This window comes from Rattus norvegicus, chromosome 13, assembly GCF_036323735.1.
Source record: "Rattus norvegicus strain BN/NHsdMcwi chromosome 13, GRCr8, whole genome shotgun sequence".
Classification (NCBI taxonomy): Eukaryota; Metazoa; Chordata; class Mammalia; order Rodentia; family Muridae; genus Rattus; species Rattus norvegicus.
In genome coordinates, this window is record NC_086031.1 from 49800936 (window position 1) to 49816340 (window position 15405).

General features: G+C 51.9%; 1 protein-coding gene across 1 annotated transcript; it reads left to right on the forward strand.

Moving 5' to 3' along the window:
- The first annotated feature begins 411 nt into the window (after positions 1-411).
- Positions 412-14774, forward strand: Lad1 (ladinin 1). The gene is made up of 10 exons (NM_001107942.2): positions 412-477; positions 7244-7381; positions 8971-9829; positions 10447-10548; positions 11339-11382; positions 12746-12818; positions 12927-13064; positions 13371-13457; positions 13719-13793; positions 14147-14774. The coding sequence occupies exons 1-10, from the start codon at positions 440-442 to the stop codon at positions 14150-14152; spliced, it is 1560 nt and encodes a 519-aa protein (NP_001101412.2). The 5' UTR covers positions 412-439; the 3' UTR covers positions 14153-14774.
- The last annotated feature ends 631 nt before the right edge of the window (positions 14775-15405 follow it).

The window sequence follows — 15405 nt, forward strand, 5'->3', positions numbered from 1 at the left end:
CAGAGAGCTCAGCCTGACCCCGATCTTTGGGTTCCACCCCTCTCCCCGACTCCCTGGCACTCTGGACCACGACTCCCAAGGAAGACGCGGGCGGGCGCCAAGCTGGTCCAACTGGTTCTGGGCAGGAAGTCTCCCGCCCTCGCCCCAGGCAGCAGAGCAGCCCCGCGCTAGCCCCGGCTTGGGTGCAGCCCGCAGCTCGGTGCGACCATCCCGCAGATCGGCCGCGCGGGAGACCCGCCCCGGCAGAGATCTGCGCGGCTTTGTCTGGGACGCCCACACCTCAGAGGCCGCTCCCGGGGCGGGCGAATGGGAGCGCTGCGGCGCGGGGCCGAGCCAGGCTGAGATAAGCGGCCATGTGACCCTACCTGGCGCGGGGAGGGGCTGCAGGTGAGCGGCGGAGCACTGAGCTCGGCACGCGGCGGCCGCGGGGCTCGGCAGCATGTCGGTCAGCAGAAAGGACTGGTCCGCGCTGTCTAGGTGAGTGCAGCCACCGGAGCCGGGTGGCTCGGGGTTGGGGGACAGCTGCGCCCCTCCGGATCTCCTCTTCCGGACACAGGCCTGCTCCCCCGACGAAGTGAGACCGTGGTCTTGTTGCTCTTCGCTGGGGACAGAATTAAGACTAAACTCTGGTTCCCTCAGGTGACAGAGAGGGTGGTCTCCCTGCTCCTCAGCTTCCTGTCCTCTTAAGTCTTTAAGGGTGGGCTTGTCGGCCGCCTGGACCGCCCAGGGTGCCTCTGTCTGTGAGCGCAAGGGAACGTTTTAGGCGGCTGGGAAAGTTCAAGATTTACCCCAAGACTTACTCTTGAGCGGACCCTCAGTCTCTGTGCCTCTTTTAAGAGTTTTAGAGTGGGTCTGGGAAGTGTCCTTTAGCCCCACCTTATGGAGTCAACAGAACCCGGGTGTGTGAACAGGATCAGAGAAAGCAGCTCCCCCCACCCCTATCCCAAAGAGAGGCTCAGATTCTGAGCACGACGTTTGGAGTGGTATCTATGCCAGAGGCAAGATGGTATCCTTGTCTGTGCTACAATCTTGTTTTTGTGAACTGGTCTCAATATTTGCCATTTCTGCCCCCCTGGACAGCCTATCCAGGGTCAGAGAAGCGCAAGGAGGGGCGGGTATCTAGGAGGCAGCCCCTCTCTTTGTGCCTCCTCTTGGAGCTGCCCCTCCCTCTCCAGAAGTGTTGGAATGAGCATCGGTTCTTCCAGTTCCTCTCACCCCTCTCACAGAGTCCCTAACTCGGAATGCATCCTTTGTCCTAAGGTAACAAGCTCCTACGGGGCCCTGCTCCTTCTATTCCTCACGCTCCAGTCAGTGTGAAATTGGCCTCTTGGCTTCTCTCAAGTGGGCCTTAGGTCTTCAGGTCTTTGGTGGGGTCAGAGCTATATCTGCAGGTGCAGCCCGGCATGGGTACCACCGCCTATCAAGGCATCGCTCACGCATTCCCACCACCTGAGAGCTGCTGCCCGTCAGGACCTCCCTGAGGGCTTCAGAGTTCTTCAGTCTCTTGTCTGTCACAGAAGCTCACCATTTGGTTTGAGGACTTCCTCCTCAGAGCCTTTGGACACTGCTCTGAAGTATGGTTGCCCCTCAGTCTCAGAGCAGAGAGGCACGGTAGTATCTCGAGAAGGGGAAAGATAAGCTCCGGGGAGGATGGGAGCTGCTGCTCTGGAAAGGGGAACTCACGCTACCCTGAGAGGTCAGACACACCCCAGGGAAGGTATGTGCTGAGGGTGGAGTTGGTGCGGGGGCAAGGCCTTGGACTCTGTGGGTCAGTGTGCCTGGGGTTGGTGCGGGAGTGTCTTTGTTTCTGGGTGTGGACATATCCACGCCTATGAATGCAGGCTCAGATGCATATTGTGTAGCCTGTGTGTGGGTGAGCTGATTTGTGGCCTGTGCAGAGATGAGATGTCTGCGGGCAGCTGGGTTTGCTCCCGGGACGCTCCATCTAGGTGGCTGTTGAAGACATTAGTTCTGTGTATTGTTAAAAATACAAAACAGGTCCTACTTCTTCAGAAGGGCCCAGATTGATGAGGGTGTTGGTGATTTTTTTTTTTTCTAATAGCCTGGCTGTGGTGTGAGTTTATGTGAGTGTGTGTATGTGTGTGTGTGTGTGTGTAAGCATGTGTGAGCATGTGTGTGAGCATGTGTGTGTGTGTGTGTGTGTGCGCATGTGCATGTGTGTAGGGGATTTGTCTGGGAGGACTAATGGGAATGAGATATGATGGTACCTTGACTACTGCTCAATTGGGCATAGACTCACATGGCTTCAGGGGCGGGACTGAGTTCCCGTGGGATATCCAGGCTAAGTGCTAGAGAAGCCCTGGGGAACCAGTCCTGCTATGCAGGACCTAGTCTGGCCTCCCTGCCTCGCTTTCATGGAACCCCGTGGGCAGCTGCAGGTGCTGCCCACAGTCTCCCTGATGAGGCACCTGGAACACAGGACCGTTCCTGCTCCGTTCTCTTAGTGAGCAACAAGCCTCAGCTGGCCACAGGAAAGGGTGTGAGTCACGTCAACCAACTGTGCTGAGGGCGTGACAAAGGTGGCCTCAACTAGAGCCAAGGCTGAGATAGGGTGAGCCTGCACTCCCTGTCCTCAGCTGTGAGACTCTAAGCTGCAGGCCCAGGATGGGGCAGCAGTGAGCTGCTTGCCCAGTCTGTCTTGTCCTTTCTTCCATGTGCCGACCTGGTGACCAGTGAGGACGTGCCAGCCTGTCTGTGGGGGGTGAGGGGTGGATCTCAGCCCTGGGACTAAGTGGCCACTGGTTAATCATTTCCTTGCCTGGCCCTTAAACAGCCTTCTCACCTCTCATGCTTCTCTGGATTCTTCTGATACCTTTCTTCAGACAGTCTGGTGCAGACCACCCACCAAAACTCCTCAGCGTGTGGAAGGGAAGCCCGAGGCCTGCCTGCTCAAGAGCTAAACTGGCCCGAAGTCACAGTCACACCTAGGGTCCTTCCACTGTTCTCTCCTTTCCCATGCCCAGTTCTTTGAACCCCAGGAGCCACTAAATGCTTCTGGGACATCTTCACGTACCTTCTAGCTACTTAAACCAGAGCAGCTGAGCCCTCGTCTGGCCTGTAACAGGCTTCTCTGTGACCTCTCGGGGAAATGGGTTCTACTACTCCTAAGTGTAACAGGGCAGTTACACTTCAGTCATCCAAGAGAAAGGGTGGGGTTTGGTGAATCAGGAATGGGGAGGAACCGCAGCCTCACCTGGAGGCAGAGAGGGAAGTGTGTCCCCCAGTGAAGGCCAGGAGTTGGAGAAAAGGGTGTGGAGGGGTGTGAATTGTGAGCTGCTTGGCTGGGCTGCAGTATCACCTGCCAAGTCCCCCAGCTGTGTTAGGGCCTGTGGGATCCACATAGGGCCTGGCTCTAGGGCTCCATGGTCACTGGCTTTCCCCAGCTGTTCTCCCAGCTGCACCCTGAGCCCGGCTGTCTCTTCCCTCCTGCTTAGGGGAGCTCCCATTTTTTCTTCCGAGGGCTCAGCTGTTATACGCTGGTTTAGGACCAGCACTGACGTCCTAACCAGGACACTGAGGCATTTTTTCCTGGTCCCTGGTGTTTGGGTTAGGGCACGAGGCTTTGAGAGGATGACACAGATGGGTGGTCTTGGGTCCTCCTTTTCTGTAGCCGTGCCTTCTCCAGAAAGTTGCGAACTCCTCTAAGCCTCAGGTTTCTCAAATTTGAGTTGGGTAGCACCGCCTTGCTCAGAGCCTTGTATGGGTGAACATCAGTGGTATTTGTGAGGTCCTTAGGCCAGCCTCTGGTGCTGTAGTAAGTGCTGACCCACTAGTGCTCACCTATGTGTCTTCATTCTTTTACCGTTTGATTCATTTTTCACCATATTTGAATTCCAAGCCCTGTTTTAAGCCCCCAGTAATTGATTTATTACTGGGATTTCAATGGTTGCACCTGCTAAGGAACCGACCTTTGCCCTTCTTTCTCTTCCATGTCAGTTCACGTCTTTAAAGGCCAATAATCTTCGCTTATGAGAGATAACATCATCCCCCCCCCCCCCCCGCTGGGGTGAGATAATGAGAGGTCGCATGTTTGCTGGGTGTCAGCAGTTGAAGGGTGGCCCCGTGATTTCTGATCACATTGCCTTTCTTGAGTGTTGGGGTCTTGGAAACACTGACAGCTGGCCCTGACTTCTGCAGCCGGCTCTCACCCAACCTGGTTATGAGTCATGTTTGAGGAGTCCTGGTTTAGGCTTTTGGCCCAGCACATAGGGCCCCAGTGGAGGGCAAACAACGCCCCTGCTTTCCCCAAGGGCAGTGAGCAGCATCTGAGAACAGTGTTGCTCAGGGAATCCTGGAAGCTCCAGCCTAACCCTGCTGGGTGTGGGTTGGGGAGTGTTCACTCTCCTCTGGATATGGCTCTCTCTGGAGGGTAGACATTCTTCCCAGTCTAGGACAGGGGCAGGGAGCAGGCAGAGTGGGAGAAGGAGCAGTGTCCTCCTTTGCAAACCAGCAGAAGTTGGCGGGGGAGAGTGGGACGTCAGACCCTGGCTAAGGGACTGTAGGTTCATGTGCAGTGTGGAAGTGAACAAAGGAGGAGTCTGTAAAATATACAAAGATCACAGGGCTCAGGTGAAGGCCCAGGGGCGTCCTGTTTACTATCCATGGTCAAGGACAAAGGGAAAGGTCCCTGGTCCCCTTTCATTTGCATTAGGTGGAAGACAACTGTGACTGAGGTAAACAGGAGAATTGATGTTGCCATCATAATGGTTAAATTGAGATATTCCAGAAGGTTCTCTTCTAAGGTAGCTCCGTTCCTGGGGTGATGAGCAGACAAACCCTTCCCTGTGTAGACAGGGGTAGATTGCCTTTGGGGCTCCAACTAGCTCTCTGTTTGTATTCTTTTGCATTGAGTTGGTGCAATTCCTCAGGAGAGGAGAGTCCTGGGTTCTTCTGTTTGTTTGTTTGTTTTCTTTTAAAATATTTATTTTATTTATATGAGTACACCGTAGCTGTCTTCAGACACACCAGAAGAGTGCATCGGATCCCATTACAGATGGTTTGAGCCACCATGCGGTTGCTGGGAATTGAGCTCAGGACCTCTAGAAGAGCAGCCAGTGCTCTTAACTGCTGAGCCATCTCTCCAGACCCAGTCCTGGGTTCTGACAGTGACATTTACACATGCTTTCCCACATTTGTTGGCACTTTTGATGTATGCTGGTCACTGTGTGAGATACCAGAGGTCTCCACAGCCTGCTGCTCTGTCCTTATTCCCCCGAGTAGTTCCTCTGCAGGCTGTCCCTAGCCTACCATCTCCCCCTGAGCATCTGGCTCTCATACCGGGGCTTTGCACTCAACCCCTCCTGGGACCCTATGCCACCAGATATGACCATTGGCTCCTTTCCTGGGTTTGTTTCCTTATTGTGTGACTCCACCAGCCTCTATGAAGGGAGATATGTTATTTTCTTCCTGTTGTGTTTTAGCTCCCAGAATTATGCCCAGCCCGTGGGCTCTCAGAAAGCATTTGGTCAGAGAATATTGACTGTAAAAATGTGGGACCTAGCCTGAGAAAATAATTGTCCTCTCCAACAGTGAAGAGATACAGGAAGTGACTTGCCCAAAAGCAAGGTGACTAGGAACCAGGACCCTTAAATGCAGGTCCACCCATGCATTTTTAGATGCAATTCAGTTGTATACAAATAGTGAGTTTTGCAGTAGTGTTAGGAAATAATTAATGATAGGGGTAGCCACCTTCCTCCTAGGGTTTTGATTTCTGTCTCTTGCTGACAGTTTTTTTTTTTAACATAACTGATTAGTCCACTTTAAAAAGACTCTTTCTCCCCTCTCTAAGAAATCTCCTGAGTGTAATAGTTAAGTATGGCTAGCAAACTATACCTTATTATAATGGATATATAAGTAAACATCCCTTTGAGGAATGTTTTGTCTCTATTTCCTTCTTCAGCGGCAAGCCAACACAGTGCGCCTTTAAAAAGTTGCCTCTTCAAGGGCAGAATTTAAGAGAAAGAGATATGCCAAGGTCTACTTCCCTTAATACCCAAACTTGGTTACAGACTAGGGGTGCCATTCTTAGAGCCCTTGAGTGGTTATGTGTGCTTGGGGGGAGGGAAGGTGGGGTTTGGTAGGGCAGGTGGATAAAGATGGTGAGAAGGGCTGAAGCGTGGGCTGATTGGATTGCTGGGTGGCAGAGTCCCCTTGCTGCCCCAGGCAAGTAGAAGACAGCTTTAAACGTCCCTGAGAAGGGAAAGTCTACCATGGATCTCTTCGTCTCTCACCATCAGTGGCTAAGGGCTTCTGTGAGGGATGAGCAACTTTGAGGGAACTCCTCGGTTGTTGTCAGTGGAGGACTAAGAAGAGAGAGGGCATTGTCAAGGTCACCTTTCCCTGTTCCTGTTATCCAGAGATAATCTGTTCCCACAGTATAATCCGGCACACGCAGAGGTTCTCAGCTAGGGCTACTGTAACTCCAAGGAGCTATTTGGTAATGCTGGAGACTGTATTTGTTTGTCACAACGGGGTGAGGCTGCTGCTACTGGCATCTAAGGGTGCTTGCTGCTCAGTACTTATGGTCCAGGGCACCTCCTCAAAAGGAATTATCTGTCTGAAATATCAGGAGAAACTGTGGAGAAACTGTGATCTAAGGAGACATCGCTGCAAACCGTGTAGACAGAAGCTACTCTGAAACATTAAATTATCTAATAGTCACCTGAAAGAAGTAAAAGGGGAAAATTAAATCTCATTTGCTTTACTATATCTAAAAGTGATCATTTCAACATGGAATTAATATACATTCTCTCTCTCCATTTCCCTCTCCCTCTCCCTCCCTTCCCCCCATCTCTGTCTCTTGGTCTGTCTGTCTGTCTGTCTGTCTGTCTCTCTCTCTCTCTCTCTCTCTCTCTCACACACACACACACACACACACACTAACTCACACACTCACTCTTTTCTTTGATACAGATGTAGCACAGGGTAGCCTTAAGTTCCTAGGCTAAAAGCCTTCTAGATAGCTGTTACTATAGGCAGAGGCCATCACAGAAAGTTACACTGTTTCAATGAGAAACCTTGCACTTCTCTTCTTCATCCTGGGTCTTTGAAATCTGGTGTGTATTTGCATGTATAACCCACCTCTGTCCCAATAATCTGTACTGGAGTGCCCCAGGGCCTCTGGCAGCAGGGCTGCCTTCAGGCAATACGTCTTCTCCAAGTCTGGCTAGGGAAGGCGTTCACCTGGCCCTGGGCTGTGCTGATCCCCACTTCCTTCTCCTAGCCTGGCCCGGCAGAGGACTTTGGAGGATGAAGAGGAACAGGAGCGTGAACGCAGGCGGAGGCACCGCAACCTGAGTTCAACCACAGAGGATGAATCTCCAAAACTCACCCAGAATGGAGCTCAGAGATCTGTGGAGAGGTACTTGCTTGGGTTGGGTTCTGAACGTCATTTTATCATTCTGAGTGGAAGTGGGGTCTTAGCTGTCCCAGCAAGACTATGTGAAATCAGTTTGACCTGCTAAGGATTCGGTCCTGGGATAAGCCTGATGGTGGGAAGATGAACTTCAAATTCCTCATCATCTCTAGACCCATCCTTAGCCCAAGCACGGTTTCTACCCTTGTTGATACACTCCCAGGTGCTGTTTGGTGAAGCTGTCCATGAGCCCTTCTCTGCTGGACATTTTATAATGCAGCTCCCTTAGTCCTCACGGTGTTCATAACCTGTTTTACAACAGGAGAGGGTCACAGAAGCATGCTAACTCACTGAGGTCCTATACCTAGTGAGCATGGCCAGTGTTCATCCAGATTTGTCAAGCGTCCCAGTACTCTAATCTTCCGGACTCTGAGGGAAGCAAAAGGGGACAGTCATGACAGCTAGGTTTGGGGATTATGAGGGAAAGGAAGAGAAGGACCCAGAAGTTTCTGAATGTTGCCCACGTGATAGGGCTTTGCTCTCATGGGATACCTCTTATCCTGGGAGCTATCCAACAAGCTCAATTTATAGAATTGAAGGGCTCAGTCAGTGAGTAGATGTACGTGAAATCACATGAAAAAGCGGGGACAGGAGGCACAGACAGACAGACTCCTTTAGATGGAGACCACTGCCTCAGAGTTTTACACAGGTTTTTGTTTGTTTTGTTATCTTGCTCCCCTCTCCCCTCCAGCAATGAGGAAAGGTCAGGCTGTGTCCCCTGGGCTGACCCAAACCTACTGCCATCACTGTGTTCTGGACATACCCATGTGACAGGCAGGGTAATAGAATGGTGTCTCAGAAGCCTTGGGTTTTCCTTTTAGCTCCCTACCAGTTAGCTCCCATGGCTGCCTCTAGGCTCTGATGGCCAGAAACTATACTCATTCCTTTGAGCTCTCCCAGTCAATGTTTCCCCAGGCCTAGAACCTATAAAGCCATTGCTTGATCAATGTTAGCAATTGTGGTTGAACAGTTCACTGTCCTCTGTATAGGAATCTGGGAATTTAAAGATTTGTTTATTTTATTTATATGAGTATACAATAGCTGTCTTCAGACACACCAGAAGAGGGCATCGGATCCCATCACAGATGGTTGTAAGCCATCATGTGGTTGTTGGGATTTGAACTCAGGACCTCAGGAAGATCAGTCAGTGCTCTTATCCGCTGAGCCATCTCTCCAGCCCGATTGTTTTATTTTTTTATTTTTTTTCTTTTTTCTTTTTTTCGGAGCTGGGGACCGAACCCAGGGCCTTCCGCTTGCTAGGCAAGCGCTCTACCACTGAGCTAAATCCCCAACCCCGATTGTTTTATTTTTTATTATTTTTTTAATATTTTTAGAGCCCAGGGTGCTTTGTTTAAGTGACACTGAGCACACAGAATACGTAGAAGTGATTATTTTAAAAATAGTGGTGGGGAGGGAGAGGGAGCAGTTGGTGGGCCTGGAGGCATTTCATGGAGGCAGCTATACTCAGGGTCACCCTCACTCCGGATATCATCTGATTCTGTCCATCTTCTCTCCCTGTGTCTTTTTTGATTTAGGCTGCCCAGTGTGGAGGAAGCAGAGGTCTCCAAGCCATCCCCTCCAGCCTCCAAAGACGAAGGCGAAGAGTTCCAGGCCATCCTCAGGACCAGAAAGGGGCGGAGACAGAGGCAGCAGGTGGTAGGGGCTGTCCAGGCTCCGGGACAGGAGAAGGTAGAGGCAGAGGAGGAAAGGGACAGCCTGGGCCCTGAGCAGACCGTGTCGCAGCCCCTTGTGCCTAAGAAGAAAGTGGAGTCCCTGCCTCGCCGGAGACTGAGTCGGGAGCAGCGAGGCCCTTGGGCCCAGGAAGAAGAATGTCTAAAGAGCAGAGAGCTTGTGGAAGGAGAAAAGGGGCGTCCAGAGGAGACAGCAGCTCAGCAGAAATCGCCTGTCTCAGAGAAAACCCCAGTGTCCGCCAAGAGACTGGTTTCGGAGAAAGCCTGCCCCTCAGAGAAGGGGACAGCCACAGAGAAAGCGTCTCCAACCGAGAAAAGACCAGAGAAGTTGGTTCCAGAAAGAACAAGTGTGACAGAGAAGTCACCAGCCCCTGAGAAGACACTTGTGTCCCTGAAGACAGCAGCACCAGAGAGAAGGTCCCCTCCAGTTCTAGAAAAAGCCACCGTCTCTGAGAAGATGCAGGAGAGGAAGCTGGTGTCGGAGAAAGCGTCCATCTTCGAGAAGCCACTGGTCTCAGAGACGAAGCTGACTCCAAAGAAGGCAGCGGTGTCAGAGCAGCCCCAGACCCCTGGGGGAAGCCAGGCCACCACGAGGGAGGTCAGCGGAAGGGCCCTCCCTGGGAAGAGCCCACCTTCCTCTGCAGAGCAGAGCGCACCAGACCCGCCGACTAAAGCGTCTCGCTTCCTACCCGTCACACTGCAGGTTGGCATTGATCCCGTTCTGTCTCTCTCTTGCCGGCTCTAGCAGACCTCACTGCAGTCCAGCCCTTGTGGCTTGTGGCTCCTCCCATTTTTGAGCTGGCATCGGGGGCTTCTTCTCTCCTTGTTTTTCCTAGTTACTGTCAGAATAGGACACCGAGTCAGAGACAGACTGTTGGACCTGCAAGGGACCATGTGCAGGGAAAACCTGGCTTCTCTAATCACATCCTCATCCAGGTCCTAGGCTCCAGCTCCTAAGACATTTATTTATGCTCAGAGCCAGGGTAGCCTTGTCTCCTGTCCACTACAGAGCCTTCCAGGGAAACCTGCACCCATTAAGTATGGGAGCCTAAGTCTATATAGCAAACTCTTAGGAAGCTTCAGATCCTTCCAAAACTAAAGCTCTACCTGGTAGCCGGGCTACATGGGACTATATAGCCATGGCATGGCAAAGAGTGAGACACAGGTAGTCCAACTGACTCTCTTCTTCTAACTGTAGCTTCTGGGATGAGCCAGGCCACCTGAGGTCCCCCTTGAAGTTTGGGGGTGCTTGGGCCTAGGAGCACCCTACGATTGTACTGAGGAAGATGAACTCTTGTCTGACACCTTTGTTTCACTCAGGTGAAAATTCCCAGCAAGGATGAAGATGCAGACATATCTTCACCCACACTCACCTACAGCAGTTCCCTCAAGCGCTCCAGCCCCAGGACCATCTCCTTCCGGGTAAGAGCCTGGGGACCCTAGTCACCCACCAGTCAGCTGCAGAACACGCAAATGAAACCAGTACCCATGAAGCAAGAGCTGTAGGTTATACTGGATAGAGAGAAGCTTTGAATTATGGGTGCCCAAACAAAATAAGTCATTTTAAATAAAGAGAGCAGGTTGAAGATGTAGAAAACCTGCGTGTGCGTGTAAATAAGTGTGAGCAGCCCCACCTAGTGGATTAGATCAGCACTGCAGGAAGATGCACTTGCCAGACCAGATTGCCTGGATCAACCCTCTTGTGTCTTCAACAGTCCCTGTCCTTCCTTGGGAGGTAGGGGCAGGGCAGAGTTTCTCTCCTGTGTTCTCTGCCTCTGCCTTGCTGCCGTGTGATGAAATTGGAGAGTTCCATCTGGTCTGTCTCAATACTTAATCTTGCTTCTGTTTACTGGGTCATTTGTTCTTCCATTGATTGAATGTGCCTTGTGCCCCGAGGCATGCTAGGCTCTGAAAAAGAGCTGGTAGGCCTGAGGTTGACCAGTACTCCCAAGGCTCATGGTCACTGAGGAGGTAGAGAGAAATACAGGTTGTAGCAGGTCCCTTGGCAAGGCAAGGGGGGGGCCCGAGAAAGGGCTTTGGACCCACACTGGAAGGTGAAGGCAGGTGCTTTCAGATAAGACTTTTAATGAAGGCTTGGCACTCTGAGGTGGGGGTGGACTCTCAGAAGGAAGAGAAGAGCTAGATTCCTCCCTGGGGAAGGGGCGTGGATTTCCTGAGACCCTCACTTACCAACCTTACCTTCTTATTTCAGATGAGCCTCAAGAAAGACAACCCAGAAACAACCTTAACCCGCAGGTGAGCTGCCTGGAGGCCTTGCTCGCTTTTTTCTGGTCATATGTATATACGTATTTTCCCCTGCCTGTCATTATTGTGCTACGCTGGGCCACAGGATGCGTGAAGGAAGATGGAGATTTTGTAACATTGAGCCAAGCAGAGGGAGGATGGTACATTGTGCAAAGGTGTGGGAGTAGGAAATATAGACAAACATTTTTTTTTTTAAAAAGCTCTAAAATGTAGTGCAGATGTTACAAGGTTCACCCACCTGGTTGTCGTAAAGATATAAAAATAAAATGAATAGTTGTCTATTTCCCCGCTTGGTCCACACCACCGTGTCCCAAGATATCTGCTAGATATCTTGGCGGATACACATCTCAGTCGCACACTTTCTTACACTCAAACCCTCACATAAAAGAACACACAACACAATAATCTTTGACCCAATTGATAACATATACTTGCCCACTTAAGCATACAAAGCCCAGTACCATCCATCCCTTAGGAACATTGATAACAACCTGTAAATACACAGAGCAGAATCGTAACATCACCTGCCATGGCTTCTCCCCTCTCTCTCTCCTCTGTCTCCTGTCTCTTCCTTTCTCTCCTAGTCTCCTCTTCCTTCAGACTTCTCTCCCACCCATCCTTCTCCAATGATAGGCCTCCTTCTGTCCTGTACCTGCCCCTCACCTGTACTTTCCAAATTCAATGGGGAGGTGGTTCTGGTGAAGTCACTGAGTTCTGAGTCCTTGACTAGGCAACTGTCCTTGGGGCAGTGGAATTAGTATCAAAATACAGATAACTTCAGGGCAAACCACAACACCCACCTGTGCTGTATCACGTGCCTGCTAAACCTTTAGTAAGGGCTTGTGTTCCTAGGCCTGGGGCCTGGGGTGTGGGTGGGGCAAAAGGAGACCAAAGACAAGCAACTCATTTGAGACACATTGAATACATAGCCACCTAAGCGGGCAGGATGCAGGGACAGCAGCGGTGTAAACGGAGGGTGGGCTCACAGGAGCTGTCATGACCGCCCAGCCTGTGAGAACTGAGGTGTTTTAGTGGAGGTGACAGGGTGTGAATGGAGAAGGGAGGAAGGGAAAAGTTGGAAGTACTTCTGATACTGAGATGCCCGATTGAAATCACGTAGGCAGATTGTTCCTCAGGGGTGAGAAAGTTCCTGAGGTCTGTAGACTGCACCCTGCCTGAGTCGTTGCAATCCACTCTGCGATGAAGGCATCTTCATCAGTTTCTGTCCTCCCTCTTTGCCAGCATCTTTGGGTACCAGGAGTGGTTCTTCAAGTCCCTGGGACAGGCCTGGCCATCCTGCAGAATTTCATTCTGGCCTCCCTGGTTTGTTTCTTTCTGTCTTCTCTTCCCACAGTGCCAGTGTGAGGCTGCCGGCTAGCACAGTCAAGCTAGGGGAGAAACTGGAGAGATATCACACGGCCATCCAGGTAGGAGCAGAGGGTGTCTCTGTGAGAGCAGGAGCCCCTGCCAAGGTGGAGGGCGCTATTTATGAACCTCACAGTCGCAGCTCAGCCACTCGCATCTCTGCTTTGCAGAGGTCAGAATCCGTCAGGTCTCCAGGCTCCTCCCGTACCGAAGTCCTTGTCACTCCTGCTGGTGTAGCCAGCAAGCGCCACCTCTTTGAGAAGGAACTGTCAGGCCAGAACCGCACAGAACCAACCTCCATCCGAAAGGTGAGGGCCAGATCCCAGCTGCTGGGCTCCAACATCCTTGAAGCCTGGGCCTAACCCTTGGCAAGGTTAGAACTGTATTGTCTGTCAATGTTGGCAGGACCTTGACTTGGCATTGCGTTTCTGAGATTGTGTCTCCTTAACTGGGTGCAGACTCCCCAGGGTGGGGCCTGTCCCAGGCACACATAGCTTGTGCTGAGTCACAGAATCTTGTGTGGAGGACAGAATCTTGTCCCCATTCTAGGGTCTTTGGAAAAGCCTTACCGTTGTCAGCGACTCTGAACCCAAAGGTGGAAATTTTCTTTCTAGGAGAATCTGCGTCTGTCAGGGGTCGTGACATCCAAACTTAACCTGTGGATAAGCAGGACCCAGGATTCGGGAGACCACGGTCCTCAGGTGACCTCACCCACATGTTTCTTACAAGGTCAGGGGAGGGATAGGCTCAACAGCAGTGGGTCATTCCAGAAGTGGAGCTGGAGGCAGGGGCTGTGGGGTAAGGACACAGTCTGAGGGGGGGAGAGCTGCAGAGAGGAGAGTGTCTGGGTCCTCTTCCCTTCACGAAAAACAAAGACATCTGGAGTAGGGGACAGGTGGGGGACTCAAGTTCCTCTTTGCCTGTGTCTGAGTTCCTGCTCTTTACTCTGATGCCCCAATCAGGAGGTACGAAAAGAGGCATCAGCCACCAAGAGGGCTCAGTGGGGAAACAAGTCAACCACATCTCTGGATGCAGAGGTGAGTGGGGCCGGAGGGACTGGCCCTAAGATACAGTGGAAGGCCCCCAAACCTATCCAAGTGCTTACTCTTAAGAGGGTGGCAGTTTGGAGTTGTGTGGTCTGAGTGCCCAGGTTCTGCCTGTCCCTGCGTGCTCAGATGACTGACCCAAGAATCATGGGAGCCCTTGCACTAGCTTGGCTGAGCTGTAGTTTGGGTGCCCTATCTAACCATTAGGTTTTGGGTATCTTTCCCAGTGCGGGTGAAGGCTTGGTTGATCAAAGGTGTGTTTTCTTATCCAGAGATGCCACTCCTCCCCCGCTCCCCAGCCCTAGGAACTCCTTTCCTTGTTCTCATTGGCCTTTGTCCCACAGGTGTGACGATCCCTGTCAGGACAGACCTGCAAACCTGCATCCCAAGGGCCTTCGTTGCAGACCCCACTCCCTTTCTGCCTCTGGGACAGTCTGGTCGGGGCCTTTGGGGGCCAGGAACATGAATGGCACTCCTCCAGCCCCTCTCCAGCCCAGACTGTGGGCAGATGTGCTTTGGTACTTTCTTGTCCCGCTGCAGATACAAAATATCCTGAACCCAGAAGGCCCCAAAGCACAGCCCTGGCGCATCAGCTAATGGAGTCTCCATGTCCTCCCTAGGGACTGCCTCCCTAGGGACTGCCTCCCTTTGCCCTGCTCACTTCCAGCATCAAGCCACATTATTTTGCAAACTCCAGAGTTATGTCTTGCCTGCTCCCGGCAGGCACTCAGTGTGCCTGTGACATCTCCACACTATGTCCTAGACCTGTTGATGGCTCCCTGAGGCTTTTTCAAGCCAGACTGGAAAGGAGCAGCCCATGTGCTACATCCGCTGCTTGTGCTGTGTTCCCCACCATCCTGCTGCCCTGATCGGGAGCTCAGTGCCCTTTTGTCTTACCCCATGCCTATTCTCTCACCCAGAAAAAACCTTCCCCAGGAAGGATCTGATAAACTCATTCAGTCTCAGGCATAAGTGGCTGGTAATGTTGATGGGTTTGTTCCCATGGGCCTTGCTTTCCTGGAGTCCACTGTGGGAACTGAGGGACCATCGATTGGCTCTGCTGGAAGAAGAAACCCATCCCTCACTCCCATCTCCTCCCATTTTAAGGTCCTAACTTTGTGACTAAATGGTACGTACCTGGGAGAATGGCTCAGCAGTGAAGAGCCCTGGCTGCTCTTGCGGGGGACCTAGGCTCAATTCCTAGCACCTATACATTGGCTTACAAATGTCTGAAACCCCGGTTTTAGGGAATCTGTAGGCTCTGCATAAACACGGTACGCAGTTATATGCACAAGCAAGACACATAAAACTCATTTAAAAGCGCAGACTACACATACCCCCCTTCCATACTTCTCCCCAGGCTTCCTCCTCCCCAGTCCTCAGAACCATGACCCCGTGTGCACTTGTAGAATGCTGAGCCACCCAGAAATGCTCGACAAACCCTGCAACTCTATTATGGCTGGAGTCTGAAGGAGGTTACAATCTAAGCCATTCCAGCTCCGATTCCCTAACGACTGCTCTGGATTCACCTGGAGCAGCCTTGAGGGAGAATGGGTGCAAGGCTGCTCATACCCACTTGCCCTGGGGCATCCCACAGTTTCTC

Coding starts and splice junctions, on each gene's coding strand:
- Lad1 (NM_001107942.2), top strand. CDS start 440: ATGTCGGTCAGCAGAAAGGACTGGTCCGCGCTGTCTAG. Junction 10,549..11,338: donor CCAGGACCATCTCCTTCCGG/GTAAGAGCCTGG, acceptor TTCTTATTTCAG/ATGAGCCTCAAGAAAGACAA. Junction 11,383..12,745: donor GAAACAACCTTAACCCGCAG/GTGAGCTGCCTG, acceptor CTCTTCCCACAG/TGCCAGTGTGAGGCTGCCGG.